The sequence below is a fragment of the Aotus nancymaae genome, unplaced genomic scaffold (genome assembly GCF_030222135.1).
Source record: "Aotus nancymaae isolate 86718 unplaced genomic scaffold, 86718_ANA_hifiasm-v0.15.2.pri h1tg000016l, whole genome shotgun sequence".
Taxonomy (NCBI): domain Eukaryota; kingdom Metazoa; phylum Chordata; class Mammalia; order Primates; family Aotidae; genus Aotus; species Aotus nancymaae.
The window spans coordinates 72,155,847-72,176,154 of NW_026988428.1; the positions used below are offsets into that span (position 1 = coordinate 72,155,847).

General features: G+C 50.5%; 1 protein-coding gene across 5 annotated transcripts in view; it reads right to left on the bottom strand.

Moving 5' to 3' along the window:
• Positions 1 to 20,308, bottom strand: part of B4GALNT3 (beta-1,4-N-acetyl-galactosaminyltransferase 3) — a 96,812-nt gene that overhangs the window by 15,153 nt on the left and 61,351 nt on the right. For all 5 annotated transcript variants that reach the window (XR_001104620.2, XR_001104619.2, XR_002477970.2 and 2 more), the window contains exons 2-7: positions 11,511 to 11,614; positions 10,460 to 10,537; positions 2,935 to 3,030; positions 2,397 to 2,487; positions 1,899 to 1,999; positions 1,010 to 1,077 (exon numbers count right to left, since the gene is read on the bottom strand). Coding sequence is in view for 2 of the 5 variants with exons in the window: in XM_012434965.2 (XP_012290388.2) it covers positions 1,010 to 1,077; positions 1,899 to 1,999; positions 2,397 to 2,487; positions 2,935 to 3,030; positions 10,460 to 10,537; positions 11,511 to 11,614 (538 nt within the window). In the remaining 3 variants the exon portion in view is untranslated. The remainder of the gene's footprint in view (positions 1 to 1,009; positions 1,078 to 1,898; positions 2,000 to 2,396; positions 2,488 to 2,934; positions 3,031 to 10,459; positions 10,538 to 11,510; positions 11,615 to 20,308) is intronic.

A 20,308-nucleotide genomic window follows, 5' to 3' on the forward strand; every position in this document is an offset into this window, starting at 1 on the left:
AGAAGCCCTCAGAGCACATAGGCTGTGGCAGGAGCTGTTCCAAATGCATACAGAAATATGTGAACAGGTGATCTCATGTAATCCTTGTTCGTAGAGGAGAACGCAGAGGCACAGAAGGCTTGGGGAGTTTGCCAGGGTCACCAGGTGATGCGTGGTGGAGGTGGGGTTCCGCCGGCAGACTTGCCCCAGGGGCCATGTACCAGCTGCTCTGCCGAGCTCCACATGGAGCAAGTGCTCTTTGCAAGCGAGATTGTCTCCTTAAAAATTTTAAATGTATGTTCATTGATACGTAATACTTGTGCAGATTTACGAGGTGCACATGGTCTTTTGTCGCATGCATAGGATGCGTAAGGATCAAGCCAGGGGATTTAGGATCCCATCACCCACATTCAGCATATTGGCATTCTATGTTTTGGGAATATTCCAAATCCTTTTCTCCAGTTGTTTGGAAATATACAATACGTTGTTGTCACTATAGCCACCCTATTGTACTGTTGAACATTAGAACGTATTCCTTCCATCTGGGTCTGTACACCACCTCTCACCCCCACGCCCCGTCCTTCCCGCATCAGCGACATCCAGCCACGCGCGCTTTTCTCGCCTGCGTGAGCGCGCGCCAACCACCAGGTGGCGCTCCGAAGCCGGGCTACGCTCCCTTCCCCTCGCGGGAAAGGGATTCCTCTCCCCCAGCCCACCAAGGGATGACCGCGAGGAAGTCCCCGCAGCCCAGGCAGAGCCGGTGTCCAGGCTGCTACAGGTGTGGAGAAAAGGGGGAGGGCAAGGACTGGGAGGAAGGGGACCTATTTTCCAGTCCCGGGTGTCACTAAATAGCTGTGTGACCTGCAGTAAGTCAGCCTGTCTGGGCCTCAGTTTCCTCATCTGTGAAATGAGGAAGGGTGGGCCAGAGACCCCGGGGCTGGACACACGGAACCTCTGCAGGAGGAAGCTGGGCTGGTGGACAGCCTCAGCGCTGAGGCCTCACCTGTCTGTCCTGACCCTCCCTACTCACCTCACAGGCTTGGAAATTTGGCTCCGAAATTTCCCAAACTCTCCAGGGGCTGTCCACTCCTTTCCAGTCTAGAGGTGTGGAAGAGAGGAGAGGAGGGGAGGAGGGAGGAACAGAGGACACAGGAAGTACGCCAGGCAGCGAGTGGAGAGACCAGGAATGAGAAGAAAGGCGAAAAGCCAGAGAAAAAGTGGGGAAGAGAGGAGGAGGGAAGATGAGAGTGGCGGGAGAGAAAAGGAAAGAGTGAAGGAGTGGGTGCTGCCATGCAGGAGGCAGCCCGCCTTGCTAGGAGTCCCCCCCACACCCAGCCAAGGCCAGAGGGCCCCAAAGATGCTGCGGCTGGGTCCCCCATAGCTGAATCGCTGTGGTCTTTCGTCAGCCTGACTCGCTCCCCACTCCTCCTCGCTGCGCATTCTCCCACCCCACTCCTCCCCACTCATCACTCCCCACTCCTCCTCCCTCCTCCTTACTCCCCCTCCTCACTTATCCCTCCTCCTCCTCCCTCCTCCCCATTCCCCCTCCTCCTCACTTCCCCCTCCTCCTCACTTCCCCCTCCTCCTTCTCCTCCCTCTTCCCCACTCCTCCCCACTTTCCCCCCTTCTCACTCCCAGCTTTCCCACAACTCCCCACTCCTCACTCCCAACTCCTCTCCACTCCTCTCACCTCCCCACCCCTCACTCCTCCCCATTGCTCTCACCTCCCTACTCCTCCCTCAGCCCCATCCTCAGTTTATCCCTTTGTAGCAGGGTAGGGGTGAGGGAGGAGGCTTCTTTTCCACCCCTTCCTCCCGGGTGTCACACCAGAGATGCTAACAGTAACGAGCAGCTGCTGGCCGACTCAATGCGCAGGCTCCAGGAACAGATGGGAGGGCCCAGGGCTGAGCTGGCCCTACCTTGCCCACACTGGCCAGCAGCTGGAGGCCTGAGACCTGGTCATCGAGGCTCAGCCAGAACTCCGCGTTGTCATCTGCAGCAATGGCAAACTGGATTTTCCCTGGGCAGCGGGGAGAGTTTCCAGATGAGGGCAAGCCGGGCATCAGCATAAAAAGCTGGAGGCTTTTCTGAGTGTCTTAGCAATTATATTCCCTTCAGGGCTGGATGCTGTGGCTTCCCTCCTGTAAAGTGGGGGTTTCTACATCTTGGGAGACACTGAGAAGATGGAAAAGACTTACAGAGAAAGAGAGCTCGTTCCAGGCTGCAAACCAGGGAGCAAAGTGGCAGCCTGTGGCAGCTGGATGAGACCTCAGTGTGACTCAGTTTCCCCTTCCTTCCTCCCTGAGGGTGGACTAGCAAAGTTAGTGCAGTCTACCCATAACCTTATCTGATGTTCTTTGGGTTCCCTGCAGAACTCTAGAGCAGGAAGAAGGACGGGACTTTGGGGCTGCCCTCACCATCGGTAAAGGGGTGCAGGTAGCCAAAGATGCGAAGGCCATAGTTGGTCCATTTGGGGGACACAGCCAGCTTCCTCAGGGTTGTGCGAATCTATGCCAAGAAAGGGGAAGGAAACTGTTACCCAGAAGAGGGAAGAGGAAATTGGTCCACCCAGGACTGGTGGGAAGACCAGGAGGGGACTATGACAGGAGGGACTGGGGCTGTGGCTTGGTGAGTGGAGTGCAGGCTCAATTTCAGTTCCCATTTGCCTGTTTGTCCAGGAGACCTTGTACAGTGCAAAACCAGCACAACTGTACATGGTGGCCCTGGGTACATTATATTGTGAGCTAGAGAGCCTGAAACTGAAATGATGCAGAAGGCGAAACTGAAAGAATCCCTAGGAAGGAAACAAGGGAACTATTATGGGCAGACAAAAAGAGAGCTCAAGAGATAAAGGAGAAAATATGGACCAGAAAAGAAGCAAGGAAAGATGAGACAGAAGTGGGCAGAGGAGGCAGGTGTGGAGGGAGGTGGGCAAGGCAGCCCTCGGGCACTCACATGGGGGTAGAGTGGGAAATGCAGGTTCCTCCTGAGCTGCTGGATAGAGCTGCCACACCAGTCCTCAAACACATGCAGGTTGGCACGGCCCCGGAACTGCAGGGTGGAGGCACGAGCTGTGAGCCTGAGCACCCCCGCCCGCCCCAGTTCCTCAGCTCCAGGAGGCTGGGCAGAGAGGGGCCAGTGCTCCTCTCACTGTGCAGGTCTGACAGACTCTATCCCATCCCCAGCCTAGCGCCCAGCACTCTTTCAGGAACCTGGTGCTCATGTTCACCCCACGGCCTGGCCTTGAGGACAAGGTCTGCTCTGGCCATGCAGGTGTGCACACACATGCACACACACACTCCCCCTGGCCCTCCCACACAGGAAGGGGGCTGGCTTGTGTGCCCCAGGCAAAGGGGGCAATGGCCACAACAGAATGGCCCAGACGACAGGGAACTAGGAGGAGCCGGCTGGGGTTTCAGGAAAGACGTGCTCTTCTCCCCTCCCCGTCCCTGATGCCTGAGGAGAGGAAAGCTCCACAGCTGTCTTCCTGTGAAACCTTATCTACCCAGTGGCCTCCCTGCTTCTGGCTTCCCTTGGAAAGCAGCTGGGAGGCGCTGCAGGAGGGAGCTGGGGCCATCCCAGCTGCCCAGCATCTCGGCCTCCCACTGCTCTCTGAAGCCTCCAAGCCTCACTCTGAGCAGGCCGCTCCTGGGACAGCCGCAGGGCACTGCTAGTCAGGTCGGATCCTCTCTCTCCTCTGCAGGACTGGGCTTGGAGGCCCTGAGCAGAGGACCCTACAAAGGGCCAAGGCAGGAACCAGCACTCTGCGCGGGTGGTGGGGCTGGAAGCTTGAGAGGAGAGGGAGGCGTGGGGACTTTGTGCCAATCATCCTGACAGTGGGCCTTGGGTCACATCCCCTGTCCTCCCCTACCCCAGGGCTTCTGTCCAGGTGGGGGGAGGGGCAATGGCTCCATACCAGCAGCTTGCCATAGCCTCCCCACCGTACCCACCAGATAGCAAAATCTGGGCTGCCCTTAGGAGCTATGAGGGGACACCCAGACTGGACGCCCAGATAAGAAGTGGCACAAGTTCAGCAAGAGACCTGCAGGAGGGAGGATGGGTGGGCGGGGAGAGGAGGGGTAGGGGATAACTCCTTAACAGGAGTGCCCAATGTCCAGGTGTGGCCACTGTGGTGGGCACAGCCTTGGGGAACACTGGCCCACTGCTGGATCCAGAAAGACACGGGAGAGCCTGTCCCTCCCTGGCCCTTCAGCGCTAACCGGGCACTAACTGGGGCAAACTGAGCACACTGGCCTGGTCAGTGCTAGGAATGTGGGCCTTGGGAAGTAGCCATCACTCACTGAAACAGGAGTGGGGGACTGCAATGGGTGGGAGAGGGAATGTGGGCTGGGTTGGTGGGTGGCGGGTTAAGGCTTCAAGGAAGGAAAGAATGGGTACATTGTGCTACTTCGGCGGAAAGTCCTCAAGTCCGGTTTATAAGACTCAGCTGTCTCCTCCAAAGGCCTCCTTCTGCCCCCTCCCTAGGAGACACAGATCCCAGGAGGGAGGGCAGTGGGGGAGGGCATGCCACCAGAGAAGCCTGTTGTGTTCAGCCTGGAGGCCAGAGAGCACGGGGACTGGGCAGGGGGAGGAGGGGCAGAGGGAGGCACTGGCTGGCCGCTCAGCAGATCCTCCGATGCTGCAGGTAGCCCCAGGCAGGGAGGGTGAGAGGACCTACCTGCGCTGGGCCCAGGCCTTTACCCAGCATTAAGCTAGCCCTCAAACCATGCTTCACCCACGCTCAGGCTGTCGGTGGGGGTCTCTAAGGGGCCGGTGGGCACCCTCTTCCTCCCCCACCCCAAGGATTTGTGTCCCTCTGAGTTTTAGAAACTTTGTGTCTGGCAGGAACTTGAGACTCCAGCATGCCAGCCCTGCCCTCCGCCCACTCGCTCCATTGTCCAGCAGGGACTAAGTCCTAGGGAGGGGCACTGGTCACTCCAAGCGCCAGAGCATGTCTATGGCCAATGGTGGTTTTGAAACTTCCAAAGTTAGAAGTGCTGGAGAAGATACCTGTTGGAACCCTCTCGTTTTAAGGGTGAGGACACTGAAGCTCAGAGACGTAAATGACTCCCCAAGGACACGCAGCAAGTAACCCTTGGGAGCGGGGAGGGCATCGTGCAGTGGTGTGGGTCACACAGGAATATCCACTGCCCCTCTGGGGTGCTCCCTGGGATGCAGCAGAGCCTCCGACTGGACCTCAGCTTTTCCCCCACACTGATTCCTCCTGCCTCCAGAACTGTCGTTCTAAAGCAGAGATCTGACCAAGTCACTCTGCTGCTTAAAACCTCCGAAGGTTCCCACAAGGCTTCAGAACAGAGCCTCACCCAGCACGTGGAGTCTTTTACAACTGACCTGCCTTTTCCAGCCTCACCTCACACCACTCCCCGTCACACGCCTTTGCTCCACCCACACCAAACCCCTGTCTTTGCTAAAATCCTCATGCTCTTTCACGTCTCCATGCTTTTGAAAATGACATCTCCTGATTGGAAGGCCCATTCACTTCCTCCTTACATGGCAAACTCCTGCTCATCCTTCAAAGCTCTTGTCAAATATTAATCTCTGAGGCCTTCTATGACGTCCCCAGGCAGAGGGAACAGCTCCCTCCCCTGTGTTCCCTGCACATCTTAATTATTTAAATGAACAAATGCTTGGAGGAGCTAAGCCCAGAACAGTATGTTCCTCCATTCTATAAGTCTATGAGTGAGCGTGTGCACCCCCCGCCCGCCCCAGCTCCTCGGTTCCAGGAGGCTGGGCAGGGTCTGGCCCACTGTATCCCATTCCCAGGTATCTTTTCCAGCACTGAACCCCTTAAAGATGAAACAGAGGTAGTCCTCAAAGGAGGCAGACATGTAAACAAAAGGGTGTCACCTGCGCCAGGGTCTATGGTGGAGGTAGGAGGTTCAGAGCGGCACAAAGCCAGGAGCCATCAGCTCTACCTCCCTGAGCACTCGGAAGCCTGTCATGAGACATGAGCACTGACTGACCCTCTGCCTCTGCTGTACCCTCTGCTACTCAACCAGATTCAAACTAACAAGACCAAGCATACCTGGCTGGTGGTTCTGTTTTAACTCATGGGGCAGTGGGGCCTCCCCTGGAGGAACACAGCAGGGTGATTAGGTCACTGGTTCCTACACACCAGGAACTCCTATGTCCTGTTCAGAGTTTCGAGGTACTCGATCTACTTTTTTTTTTTTTAAGGTCAGGGTCTCGCTCTGTTGCCCAGGCTGGAGTGCAGTGGCACAGTCATGGCTCTCTGCAGCCTCAAACTCCTGTTCTCAAGCAATCCTTTCTCCTTAGCTGCCCAGGTGGCTACAGGTACATGTAACTACACCTGGCTAATTTTTTTATTTAGTAGTAATGGGGTCTCCCTATGTTGTCCAGGCTGGCCTCAAACTTCTGGTCTCAAGCAATCCTCCCACTTCAGCCTCCCGAAGTACCGGGTTTACAGGTGTAAGCCACCGTACCCTGCCTTGAATTGTACACTTTAAATGGATGAAGTGTATGGTATGTGAATTACAGTTCAATAAAACTTTTTTAAAAATCAGTGGCTCATGCCTGTAATCCTAGCACTTTGGGATGCCGAGGCCGAAGGATTGCCTGAGCTCAGGAGTTTGAGACCAGCTTGGGCAGCATGGTAAAGCCCCATCTCTACTAAAATACAAAAAAAATTAGCTGGGCATGGTGGCATGTGCCTGTAAACCCAGCTACTCGGGAGGCTGAGGTAGGACAGTTACTTGAACCCTGGATGCGGAGGTTGCAATGAGCCGAGATCGCGCCATTGTACTCCACTCTAGCCTGCACAACAAAGCCAGACTGTCTCTTAAAAAAAAAAAAAAAAAACCAAAGGAAAGGCTGAGAACAGGAGTCTGTGTCACAGTTCTGTCCACAAAAGAGAGACGCTGCCTTCTCAAAGCCTGTGTGAACAACCCACGAAAACTCTGATCCCACTTGCTTTGATCTGACTTTGTACACACCAAATTTCTTTCTTATACCTATTTTGGGTTTGGGGAGTGGCCTGGCTAGCAGACAAGGCATTTTGGTGAATGGAGCAGTGCATTTACCAACACAGGAACAGATTGGCACTGGGGTTTGTTAATGAGTGTCTTGAGATCAGGGTCTGTGTGAATAAGCTTTGAGACAGTCACTCCGTGAAGCCCAGCCCCCTTGCCATCCAATCTGATCAGTCGGCCTCTGGTGCTGCACCAAGTAAAATGTCTGAGGCTGCTGAGCTCCCGAGGGTGACTTCTGGCTTCAGAGACCCCGGGCTGCCTGCCAAAGCCCAGGGCAGGGAAACAGTGAAAGAGGAGGCCATTGTCATTCTTTCTCATCTCCTGCCCTTGCTCACCTTTACGGCAGGGCCCTGCACTAACTCTGTGACCTGAGCTGACCTCTCTGAGACATTATCTGGAAGGGGGATAACAGAACAACCTGACACCTCCTGGACACTAGCAGATGCTCAATAAATGACATGTATCATTAAACTGGAAACTTCCTGCTGGCCAGGGACAGGCAAGGGGATGGGAACAGAGGTCTCCATAATGTGGAGAGACTGCAAGGCTGGGCTGGAAGCCAGGTGGCACCATTATGCAGCTGTGTGACTGCTGTGTTGTTTAACCTCTCCAGGGCCTGTCTTCCTTATTCTCCTCATTGGTAAAATAAGAGGATTGAGGCCGGGCGCGGTGGCTCAAGCCTGTAATCCCAGCACTTTGGGAGGCCGAGGCGGGTGGATCACGAGGTCAAGAGATCGAGACCATCCTGGTCAACATGGTGAAACCCCGTCTCTACTAAAAATGCAAAAAATTAGCTGGGCATAGTGGTGTGTGCCTGTAATCCCAGCTACTCAGGAGGCTGAGGCAGGAGAATTGCCTGAACCCAGGAGGCGGAGGTTGCAGTGAGCCGAGATCGCGCCATTGCACTCCAGTCTGAGTAACAAGAGCGAAACTCCGTCTCAAAAAAAAAAAAAAAAAAAAAAAAAGGAGGATTGGATCAGTGAATCCCTGAAGATCCATGAAGACTGCAATGATGATTTTGTAAGCTATTTTTAATATTTAAAAATGAAGCCGGGTGTGGTGGCTCACGCCTGTAATCCCAGCACTTTGGGAGGCCAAGGCGGGTAGATCACAAGGTCAGGAGTTCAAGACAAGCCTGGCCAAGATGGACACCTTGTCTCTACTAGAAATACGAAAAGAATTAGCCAGGTGTGGAAGTGGGCGCCTGTAATCCCAGCTATTTGGGAGGCTGAGGCAGAGAACTGCTTGAACCCAGGAGGTGGAGGTTGCAGTGAGCTGAGACCACACCACTGCACTCCAGCCTGGGTGACAGAGTGAGACTCCATCTCAAAAAAAAAAAAAAGGAAAATCAGTCATTTACCACGAAAAGGCCATACACACTTACTAAAATATCCAATATTTCTTTTCTTTTCTTTTTCTTTACCTCCACCTGTCAAGTAGCTGGGACCACAGGCATGCATCACCACGGCTGGCTTTTATTATTATTATTATTTGTATAGATAAGGTCTCACCATGTTGCCCAGGTTGGTCTGGAACTCCTGGGCTAAAGCAGCTTGGCTTCCCAAAGTGCTGGGATTCTAGACTTGAGCCACCAAGCCCAGCCGAATTTTAATCACTATTTGCTATTTGTTCACTGTTTTTGTTTCATTATATGTTTATACATATGTCCTTGCTTGGCAAAAACAAGTGGAGAAATTAATTATTAAAAAATGCAGAATGTTATGGTGCTATAAGCTTTCAAAATAATTAGTTTATTAAGAAAAAAGGTCCAAGCTATCCTTGAAGGACGGAAGGCTGGATCACCAGACCAAATCATCTGTAAGGCAAGTTCTTTTCAAAGTATGATCTCCAGGTAGGGTGGGGCATAATTACCTGGTGATGTCATCTAGTGCAGGTGTGCCAGTGTTGTAATCCATCCTCTCCCAGGGCTTTAAAAGGAGGCAGTTTCACAGTGTGGATAACCTAACATCACGTTCAGTACAATACTGCTTCCTTCACTCCTGCCCCAGAGCAAGTGGGTGGATTGGAAATAAAACCACCCAGGCTGAAGAGCTCAATCCATGATAGGTTTGGATAAAAACAATGAGCTAACCAGCCAAGAAAAGTAATTGGCGTCCACAGGGCCTCCAGACTAAAGACACTGGGTTCTATACAAGCTGTCAAATAAGGGACTCAAATTAAAAATTTTCATCTCCAAAGCACCATGCTACTCGGAAGTCTTGGCATAACGATTTACTCAAGGTCATCCTGTGTATGTTAATTAACTTCCTTGAGCCTCAGTTTCTTCACCAAAAGAAAAAGAATCTGGGGCCAAGCACAGGGGCTCAGGCCTGTAGTCTCAGCACTTTGGAAGGCCAAGGCAGGAGGATCGCTTGAAGCCAGGAGTTTGAGACCAGCCTGGGCAACATCGTGAGACCCTGTCTCTACAAAAAAATTTTTTTAAAAATTATCCAGGCGTGGTGGTATGCCTCTGTAGTCCTAGCTACTCAGGAGTTCAAGACGCAGTGAGCTATGATTGTGCCATTGCACTCCAGCCTGGGAAACAGAGAAAGACCCTGTGTCTAAAAAATAAAAAAACGAAAAGAAGAAACACAATCTATCGAAGCCTATATAAATGAAAGATATTATGATGGTCTGACAGCTTTTATTCACATTTAACTGCTTCCTATAAAAGTTTTCTAAAGCTGCATTTCCCAGTGCATGTTCCTTAGGGCATTTCTATGACACCTAGAGCACTAGTTTCACAGAGCATAACAGGCATTTCATGGAAAAAAAGCAATTCAGCTTGAGACACGCTGAGCTAAACCAAGTTAAACAGATGACTGCGGAACTCATAATCTTTCATATGCTAATGTACATTTCCAGGAAGGCAAGGTAGTATATTACAGTTTTAAAAACTTATTTAACAATGGACTCTTTTCTTCCTGGAATATCTTATGGGATTTAGTGGCCCAAGAAAGACAGTTTGGGATGCTTATCTTTAAGATGGGATTGGCATGGCCATGAAAGTCTTGTAGCTTTCCGGAGCTTGTTTTTCCACCTATAAAATCAGGATAATAACACTATCTCACAGGGCCATAAAGCTGAGATGAGACGATCCACAAAGCCTGCCACATGAAAGGCTGGCAAATGTGAGTGTTCCTTCTCTAAAGAGAGAAATCGAATAAACCTGGAATGCTTGCAGTGAAAATTTTTCATGAAACCACTAAGCTGGGTGCAGTAATGCCCACCTGTAATCCCAGCTAGTCAGGAGGCTAAAGCTGGAGGACTGCTTGAGCCCAGGAGTTTGAGACTAGCCTGGCCAACATAGTGAGACCCTTCTCTAAAAACAACACCAAAAAACTAACTAAATTAATAACTTTTAAAAAATCTAAATTCACTAGTAGAAAGTTTTCTGTGATCGCTGGAATTATCTGTAAAAATTATTTTTTAACTCTCTTAAAGAGCTGGGACAGTAGAAAGTCCCTTACCTCTGAGAGCCAGGGGACAGGCTTGTTCCACTTCAAGTAGCTGCTGTTACTGCTTCCACCTCGGTCAATTTCATGGTCCTAGTGGAAGAAGGAAGAATGAGCTTGGTAGGAATATTAGGAGAAGAAACTGCTGGCAGGACAGGGTTGAGGCCCCTTGGACGTGCCCATGGGGAAGCAGAGGGCCAGGAGGCACAGCGCCTGCTCCCAGGAGGCGTCAGCTCAGAGCACACTGCCATCTGTTATTCACACGATATCCCTGGGGAATACATCTCCGTAGTTTCATCAATGAGTGCTCCTCAGTTTCCCTCACTTTTCTGAATTTTCTATCTTCCCCATATGGGAAAAAAGTTTACCCTCATTAGGTCAGGACCTCTTGATGGCAAGGGGCTTGGCTCCCTCTTCCTCCTTATCGCCCAGCTCTCTAGATTTGGGTTCCAACAAGTGGGAGCCCCTCAGGGACACCCCAAACCCTCCCTATCGTGCAGGTCCACAGGTTCAGTTTGGCTCTGGTCCAGCTCTGGGATCCATGTCTGTTCTAGGCTCAGCTTTGGGATTCCTGACTGAATTGGACCCCAGTTTCTCTAAGCTGCCTCCTTGGGACCGTTGCCTCAAGAAACACAACAAGGAAATGCTCCACTACAAGTTTATACTCCCAGCTATGGGCAGGGAGGAGTGTGTGTCCACCTCGTCACCTCTAGTCTCAGCAGCAAGCACAGCTCAGCCCAGCCCTCACCCTAGTGAGAGGCAGCTCATGCCATTGGTGATGGAGGTCACAGGCCCGGAGTGGTTCCAACATGGGCAAACTGAACTAGGGGACAAGGGCAGATACCAGAAAACCCGGCCCAGTGGCAGCCCCAGGCTTTGAGGAGGCTGGATGACATCTCTGCAGCTCAGCTAGGAAGTCCTGAGGCCAGACTAGGATTCTAGGGGCTGTTTCTCTTCTGCCTCTCCTCCCATGGAGTAGTGGAGGTTACCCTTAAGACAACTGGGCAGAGCACCTGGGGACCCATGTTAAGGCACCAGCAGGACAATGGGCTAGCCAGTCACCTACCTTGAGGCTCAGCCTCGGGGGGTGGTAGAACTGGAGGTGTGGGTCCACAGCTGGGATGTTCCTGCTGGCCAGAGCCTTGGCCAGTTCTCTCCAGCTGCCATACCCTGCAGAAGGGGAAGAGAGGAGCCTTCAGGTCAGCGTAATCTGGAAACCTCATACATCTAAAAGATGTGGGAAGTTAATGGAGGCAACCGTCTTCCCTTCTGCTCCTCACCCCTCTTCAGAGGGTGAGTGGGAAGCGGGCAAAGCCAGGGGCAGGAGATGGCTGCAAATTGGCCAAGGTCCACAGGGCAGAGAGAGATGAGCTTACATCCCATCAGCAGTTGCCACCTTCCAGAAACCAGAGAAGGAGCCAGGTCAGCTGAGCATGGACCACGGGCCTCCCACTAAGGGCTCGTTCTCCCCAGGTTGCCTCTGGAGGCCAATTTCTCTCAAAAGCTGCTGTGGAGAGATGGTCATGGCAGGTGGTACACTCTTCCCTTCCTGCTCATTCCTGTGCCCTAAGCCAGGGAACAGCAGGGGGTTACTTATGGCCGGGGGTAGGGGGGACCCCCTACCATTGATCACTGGGTTGCTGGATGGAGCCAGAGCTAAGGGAGGCAGGAAAGGGTGGGCCTGGATGTGGTGTCTGTCAAACAAATTTATAAACCGCTGGAGATATAAGATTAGAGGCCTCGCTTATTTCTGGAGTCATCGGGAGGCTGCGTGGAGCTGATGCTGTCTGCACCCTGAAAGCTCTGGAACAGGCTGGCTTACACACATCTGGGAAGGCAAAAAACCAAACCATGGTGAGAGGGAGGGAGGGAGTAGGAAACTGGGGGCTGCACGTGCATTCACAAGTCAGGAGGCAAGGGGCTGCACCAGGGTGAGGGCAGGGGAGAATCAGAGTTCCTTGGTCGGCCACTGCTGACACTCCTGAGGGCTGGGCTCCCATCTGAAGGGAGATTGCTGGGCTTTGAATGAGTGGAACCAAAGCACTGTTAGTCACAAACCAGAACCACGGACCACTGAAAGCTAGAAGAGGCTTTCAAGATCCCCTCATCCTCACTTCAAAGGAGGAAAATGGGATCCAGACTGGTCACATGGCTATTCGAGGCTCACTTAGCAAGTAGAGACAAGGCTAAGACGAGGACCCCAGTGTGCAGATGGATCTCCACAGAGCCTCCCCTCTCCCTTCAACAGCCTCAGTTTACCATGATGTCCCCAGGATGCTGTGGTGGGCACTGCTTGGAAAGAATTAGCCTGACAGCCCCCAACCCCTGGGAGCCAAGAGTTGACAGTAGGCAGAAGTGTCACAGAAACCCCTATGTGAGCACCAACAGAGACACAGACAGCCACGCGGACACAGAACACAGAGCACCACCCACAAATATGGGTGTCACCAAAGGTGGCCCCCCACGCTGTGCATGAGTGTTTATGTAACAGGCTCGGGGAGGGGCGGGCACAGGGGCTGCACGCTGGCACGCAGGTGTGGGGTGAGAGGGCTTTCTTACATAGTTATGCTTTGTGTGGGCCCTTTCGTGCTTGCTGAGTGTCTCACAGGCGTGATTTCATCTGAACCTTGTTAAGAGTCTCCCGAGAGGCCGGCACCTTTACCCCATTTTACAGATGGGGAAAGAGCGCGCTCCCAGTTTAAGGTCACAGAGCTCGTTGTTCCACAGCCAGGATTAGAACAGAGAGCTCCTCTGTCTCAGGGGCCCACGTTTTCTCATTCTGCCCACATTTTCTCTTGTGGGCACTTTTTGGCATAGACTTTGAGGAGTGCCGCCACAGAGGCCTCAGCGGGCGATCTGTCTCTGGGTTTCTGCAGATGTTAAACCTCCACTCATGTTATGGTTACAGGGACTTCTGCAGCTTTAGCCCTCTGCCATCAAGGTCTCTCCTGTTTCCAGGCTGGCCCAGCTGGCAGGAACAGGTCCGACGAGTTCAAGACAGGGGTGTGTTCTGGGGAAGCAGGATGCTGGGGCCACTGAAGTGATGTGAAAACATGAGGAGAGAGGGAGAAAGAGAAAGAACGCCCCCGGAATATCTCCTCCATTTATGGATGAGCTCAGGGGAAACTGCTTGTTCATTGGCTGATCCCAACCACACACATGATCTAAAGCAAGAGCCCATCCCTTCCCAGCCCCAAGGAGCTGCTGACTAGTAATTGTGGGTTCAGGTGTGCCTGGGTGACACATGAGTTACACTGTGGAGAGGGTGAGGATGGGCCCTGCCTTGCTCCTGCATCTGAATGACTGGGTCATCTTTGCTCTTATGACTAAAAACCTCTTACTCAAGAGAAGCTTGTGGGGAAATAGCCATGAAATGCTCCCTGCCCCATCAGTGGGAGCTACAGCGTGTCTTAGGCGCACGTTGCTTCTCCAAGACAGTCTTCAGCTCAGCCAAAGTGTGGTGTGACTGTTGGAAGTCACACCCAGGGGAGATGACTTACCCTCACAATGAACTAGCATCGTGGGTCTTCAGCTGCCCTTGTCCTGGCATCTGCTGGAAAGTGACAAAGACACTCTCCTTGACCAAGCCTTAGACAGCTCCTCTGAGCACTCTTTTTTATGAGGCCTCATTCTTGGGCCCCATCCTGGGCCTGCCTAGTCCAGTTTTCAGCAAGAATTCTGCTAGGTCAGTTTAGCAGAACCCCCTAGCCCCTGACATCTGACCAAGCTCCTCACCTCCTACTCTTGCCTTTAGCAAGGGTTCCATTAGGCCAGTTCAGCAAGAATCCCTCTGTCCTTGATGTCTCTCCCCAGCTGTTTTCCACCCGCTGGCCCCTCAACTCTGCTGGTTGGCTATAAATCCCCAGTCATCGCTGCTGTATACAAAGTTGAGCTCAGTTCTGTCCTGAAGCCTCTCTCCTGTGTAAAACAATACTAAATAAAATCCATCTTCAAGACTTGTAACTAGTGTGCAGTTCGACTTCTCTTTAACAGAAGGTAAGAGGCAGCTCTCTCAGTGACCAAGGACAAATCCATTTAGGGAGGTGAGCTGATTACAGGTAGGAAATTCAGTGAAGTTAAACCCAGTCAGGTCTTGCCCCTGGGTAACAGGTGAGTCTAGGTGGCTGTGAGATACCTAAAACTTGCGATAAGTCAACAGCCCAACCTTCACTAATTTAAGGAGTAGGAAAATTCCTTTGCAGGCCTTACGATGTAGCAGAAAGACAAGCAAGCCTTCTGAGTCAGAAAGATCTAATCGTGGTCTACTGAAGTGGCTCATGCCTGTAATCCCAGCACTTTGGCAGCAGAATTGCTTGAGCCCAGGAGTTTGAGACTAGCAACATATGGGCAACATAACAAGACCCTGTCTTTTTTTTTCTTCTTCTTATTATTTTTATTTATTCTTTTCTCCCTCACAATTCTAACCCTGTTTTATTTTTTTAAAATAAAAATTTAAAATAATTAAAAAATTTTATATCTACCACTTACAAGCTGTGACTGCTTGAACAAATAATTTAACCTCTGTAGCTCTGGTTTCTTCATCTGAATGGTGAACAAAAACACCTGCCTCACAGGAACCACTGTGAAGATGAAATTATGTGTGCCAGATTTAGTGTGGGGTCTGACACACAACAGGTACCCAATAAATGTTTTTTTTCTAAAAATTTCCAAGTTTGAAGTTTTGGATGTGGGAGTCAAGATATGAGTTCCAACTCCTTTAAAACTATTCAGTAGCTCTCTCTTTTCTCTCTATGCTTCTTTTTTTCTTTTTGTAAGAGACAGGATCACCCAAGCTGGAATGCAGTGGTATAATCATACCTTACTGCAGCCTCGACCTCCTAAGCTCAAGCAATCCTCCCACCTTAGCCTCCTGAGTAGCTAGGACTACAGATGCATGCCACCATACTTGGTTAATTAAAAAAAAAATTTTTAGAGATGGTGTCTTGCTATGTTGTCCAGGTTGGTCTTGAACTTCTGGGATCAAGTGATCTTCCCACCTCAGCCTCCCAAAGTGCTGGGATTACAGGTGTGAGCCACCATGCTCAGCCTTCTCCATGCTTACTGACCACAGAAGTAAGCAGTGGGCCAGAAGCGGCAACATGGCAATAGACAACACCCCCTCTTTGTTTCACAGTGCTGCTCTTTGCCCCCCACCCTCCCTCATCCCCCGTAAATATTCACTAAGTGCATCTCAGGTGTCAGGCGCTGTGCTGTGCACTGGCATATTTCCTCTTCCTGCATCTTTGCCTCTGTGTTAATCCTGCCAATGGATACCCAGGCATTGCTTAGCCCCCCGGGGGAAGGTAGAGCTGAAAAATGTGCTGATGTAACTATTGACATTTGTCTCTTCCCCTCTGGCAAGCGAACTCCTTCTGCTCCTGGCCAGACCTCTTCTCCCAGAGCGCCAGCTGCCAGGGCCTGTTTCTGCTACAACAGGTGTCACATTTGTGCCAGGAGACAGACACCCCGATCTCAGGTGACAGATAAAGCACCACCGTGGGCCTCATATTCTGCCCTCACAAACCTGGGCTATCAAATTCACCATCAGCTGGAGCTTTGCCAACATCCCTTCTCTGTGCAATGCAGAGTCTTCAAAGGCCTAAATATTACCATCTTTCTCATTGGTAAGAATATGGCATACATATGTCCCTTTGTGCTTTTTTCTAAGACTCTCACATACATTATTTCATTAGCTCTTCTCAACGTCCCTTTTAGGTGTTGTCATCTCCATTTTAGAGATGAAGAAACAGAAACAGAAAAGTCAAGTGATCAGCTCAAGGTCATAGTGAATAGGATAATCCATGTCAAGCGTTTAGTGCCTGGAACATAATAAGCCCTTAACTCATGGCAGCTTATTATTTGCATTATTAGTCATGATGCTGCAGATCTGGAACTCACAATTATTTCTCCTGATGCCTGGTCTGATTCATACCCAAGAGGAAGGAAGTCCCTCGCTGCCCAGGCTGACATCGGTGTTACAGATTCTGTGCTGGGACTGCAGGCCTGAGCCTCCCAACTCCACTCCAGGGCTAAAATCCTTCAAAGCACTTTCAACTTAGCACTTTCAACATTCAGACTAAGTTCTCATGTAGGTTTAAACCCTAACTCTGTTAATAAAGACCCAGGGCTAACTAGCTGACCCACAACATGCCAGAGCCATGGCCTGCTACAGGAAAATCTTCCCTAAATCAGCCTAACACATAGCAATGCTCAAACTTCTACCAATGCCCAATAGGACATTTTACAAGGCACATGGCAAGATGTATTACTTTTGCTCCTAAGTAGTTGTAATAATGGCAATATTAATAGCAGCTAACTTTTACCAAGCACTTATTATATGTAAGGCACTATGCTAAGAGTTATATTTCACTGTGTAAAGGTGCAGATAATATGCACATGTGCACACACGTCACTTCATGGTAAATGGCAAGGGAACCCAAGACATATCTCCAGAATCTGTTCAAATCATCTGCTGATCTACGCTGGGAGTAACATCACTGGCCCAAAATGAGTTAGAGTCACCTCACCCTTCATTCCCACATCTTATTTCTTGCTCATGTGGAAATGAATTTTGTCCGCCTCCAGATGTAACGGGGTGTAGACCGCTTAACTCAGTGGATGGCACAAGTTCATCACAAGGGGGTAAACAATAGAGCAAAAAGGTTACCCCCAACGCCCACTAAAAGCAAGCTCTTTGCATCAGTAGGGAACCTGGAAGCAACTCATGAATGCCCGCCAACAGAAGAGGTGGAGCTGAGAGTAAGCCTGAAAGAGAAGTGGAAGCAGTAGGTGTGGGGGTAACACCTGCAGGCAGAGACTCAGAGAGATCTTTCTGAAGCTCTGACTCCAGCCTTGGGGCAGGGCTCCATTAGAAAGGGCTTTCCCCTGGGCAAGGGTGTGCAAGAGGGAAAGGACTGGCCCTACCAGGCGAGGGAGAAGAAGAGGCCTGGGAGAGCTGGTTCCCATGTACACCACCACAAACAAAGGACCTGAAGATCCAGGGTGAACGTAGATGATTTGCTAAGAAGCCCCAGGGTCCGTAGAGAGAACTGTCACCAGAGACAAACTGGGATGAGAAAAGGTGATGAAATACAGAGGAACTGAACAGAGACAGAGCCCTTCTCCCACCAGAGAGCAGGAGGTTGTCAAGGGAGTGAATGAGAGGCATGACATCCTGGTCACAGTTCCACAAATGCCAGGAAGCGGTACCAAGTCCGGGGATGGAAAAGCAGGTGCTGTGGCTCTGTTTTTGGAGAGCACTTGAGGCCAGTCGCATGTCCTCAGCAGGACGAAGCTGCTATGGCTAGAGGCCAGCAGGGCCTGAACCCCACCAGAAACCTGAAGTGGCATAGAGAGTCAGGGGTGAAGCCAGGGGCCTGTCACCTGGGAGGGAGTCGCTAAGGCAAACCCAGTACTCCAATGGCAGAGTTAGGGCGTGTGGCTAAACCTATCCTTTCTAGTCCATGATGCCCCAGGGAACTTGATGCAAGAAAAATTATTAGTAATACAACAGTAATAGTTACATTTGTGAGTTAGGCATATATATATACACATACATATATACACACACACACACATATGCCTGTTATAGTTATACTAAATGAAACATCGATTTAATATAATAAACCAGCTGGGTGCAATGGCTCACACCTGTAATCTCAGCTACTCAGGAGGCTGAGGTGGGAAGATGGGTTGAGCCCAGGAGTTCAGGCTGTTGTGTGTTATGATTGCACCTATGAATTGCCACTGCACTCCAGCCTGGGCAATATAGTGAGACCCCTTCTCTAAAAACATTTAAAAATTAAAAATTAATATAATAAACCTACAGGAAAAGAAGCCTTAGAGGTTAAAATTCTTGCCAAAAGTCACATAGGCAGTAGGTGACTGAGCCAGTATTTGAACCCAGAACAAAAGCCTGTGTACTGAGTTCCACTGCTCTATATAGAATGTGCTTGAGAATGTGTGTCTGCCTCCACTATCACCATCAATACCACCTGGTGTCAGGTACCCATTAAGTCTCCAGCTACCCCTGTTCTCCTATTCCCTCTCCAATGACCTCCTACTCACCCACCCACCTACACTTCACACACACACACCCCAGACCATTTCCTTATTCTCTCTCATGTGGCCACTAACATCTCTCCATATACGCCCCCAAAATGCAAGGGGGAGTGTGGAAACCCAAATATATTGTCCCATAGTCCCAAAACAGCTGGAGAATTGGACACGAGAGCATTTGAGCATGGGCCTGGTCCCCTCTTCCTAGCTCCCAAGCTCTTCCTTCTCAGTGTAAGCCACCCAGCTGTGTGTCTGCAAGCAGATGCTGCCCCTAGCCCCATCTCAAGCTCCCTCGCAGCACAGGTGTGCTGGTCTTCAGTGTCCATAAGAGTCCAGGAAAAAGCAACAGAGATATAGGAAAACCCTGACTCTGTAAGATGGCAATGGAGTAGTTTCAGCAGAAACATCTGCAGAGCTCACCTCAACGTTTACCATTGCCCATGGAAGCTCTAAACGGTTTGGGGCCATAGTGGGACAGTAGCCCGGTAGCTGATCAAAAGCCTGTGCTCTTCTTCCTACTCCTTTCCAGGCAGAAGGAGGGAGCAGGAACTCTTCTCAGCTGGGTGGAAGTGACTCCACCCTGACTTGAGTGGGGAGGTGGTTTCCATAGTTGGAGGGCCTGCAGGGACACACGTGCTATAGAAACAAAGAGTGGGAACCAAAATGAAAAAACCGAAGATCGGAAAAAGAGCGGGAGAGGAGAATAATACAGTCAGGAATGTGGCTTTGAAAAGGAGAAAAGAGAGCATCACCTCTCCAGCAACTGAGACAGGAGGAGAGACGTGGGAAATACTTGATAATAATTGTGTTATTGGCCGGACGCTGTGGCTCAAGCCTGTAATCTGAGCACTTTGGGAGGCCAAGGTGGGTGGATGACCTGAGTTCAGGAGTTCCAGACCAGCTTGACCAACATGGTGAAACCCCATCTCTACTAAAAATACAAAAATTAGACAGGCGTGGTGGCACATGCCTGTAATTCCAGCTACTCAGGAAGCTGAGGCAGGAGAATCGCTTGAACCCAGGAGGTGGAGGTTGCAGTGAGCCGAGATCACGCTATTTCACTCCAGACTGGGCGACAGAGCAAGACTCCATCTCAACAACAAAATAAATTTTAAAAATAAAAATAATTGTGTTATTTATGAAGAGACTAGACTTATAGGCTGACTACAGTAAGATGCCAAAAGAGACCTGGGTGGGAAGCAATACTGTTTACAAAGCCCTCCTTCAAACATTAACCCACTTAACCCAGCAACAAGTATTTAATAGATGATAAACACAACAGCTAACGAATGTGCATTTGCCCAGGCCAGGTCAGTCATCATGCTAAGCACTTAACATAAATGTTCTCATTTAATCTTCATAACAATCCTTCAGGTAGGTGTTAATGTCATTCTCATTTTACAGATGAGAAAACTGAGGCCCTGACTGATAAGAAGGATGTGTATCTGCCTAGGACCTCTTAACATCTAGATAATAGAGCTAAGATTTAACTCATTTGTTTTATTTTCTCCTTTTTTTTTTTTTAAACATCTCTTAAGGAGTATCTTACACAGACCCTTTTGTTTGTTGAATGCAAAAGCAATGGAATCCAAGGAAAGCAGAAAGACGTATGGGTCCTGAGGCCAAGAAAGTTTTCCAGGCCCAGACAAGGACTGGGTTTGGGGCCAGCACCCAAGAGCCACAGCCGCCCTGCCCTCTCTCCACTTGATGGCTCCTTTTGAAAAACGCACACTCTTTTAAGCATCTTATTAAACACTTTCTCTTTTCTGCATCAGGCTTGAAAACAAATAAAGTACGCTATCTGAT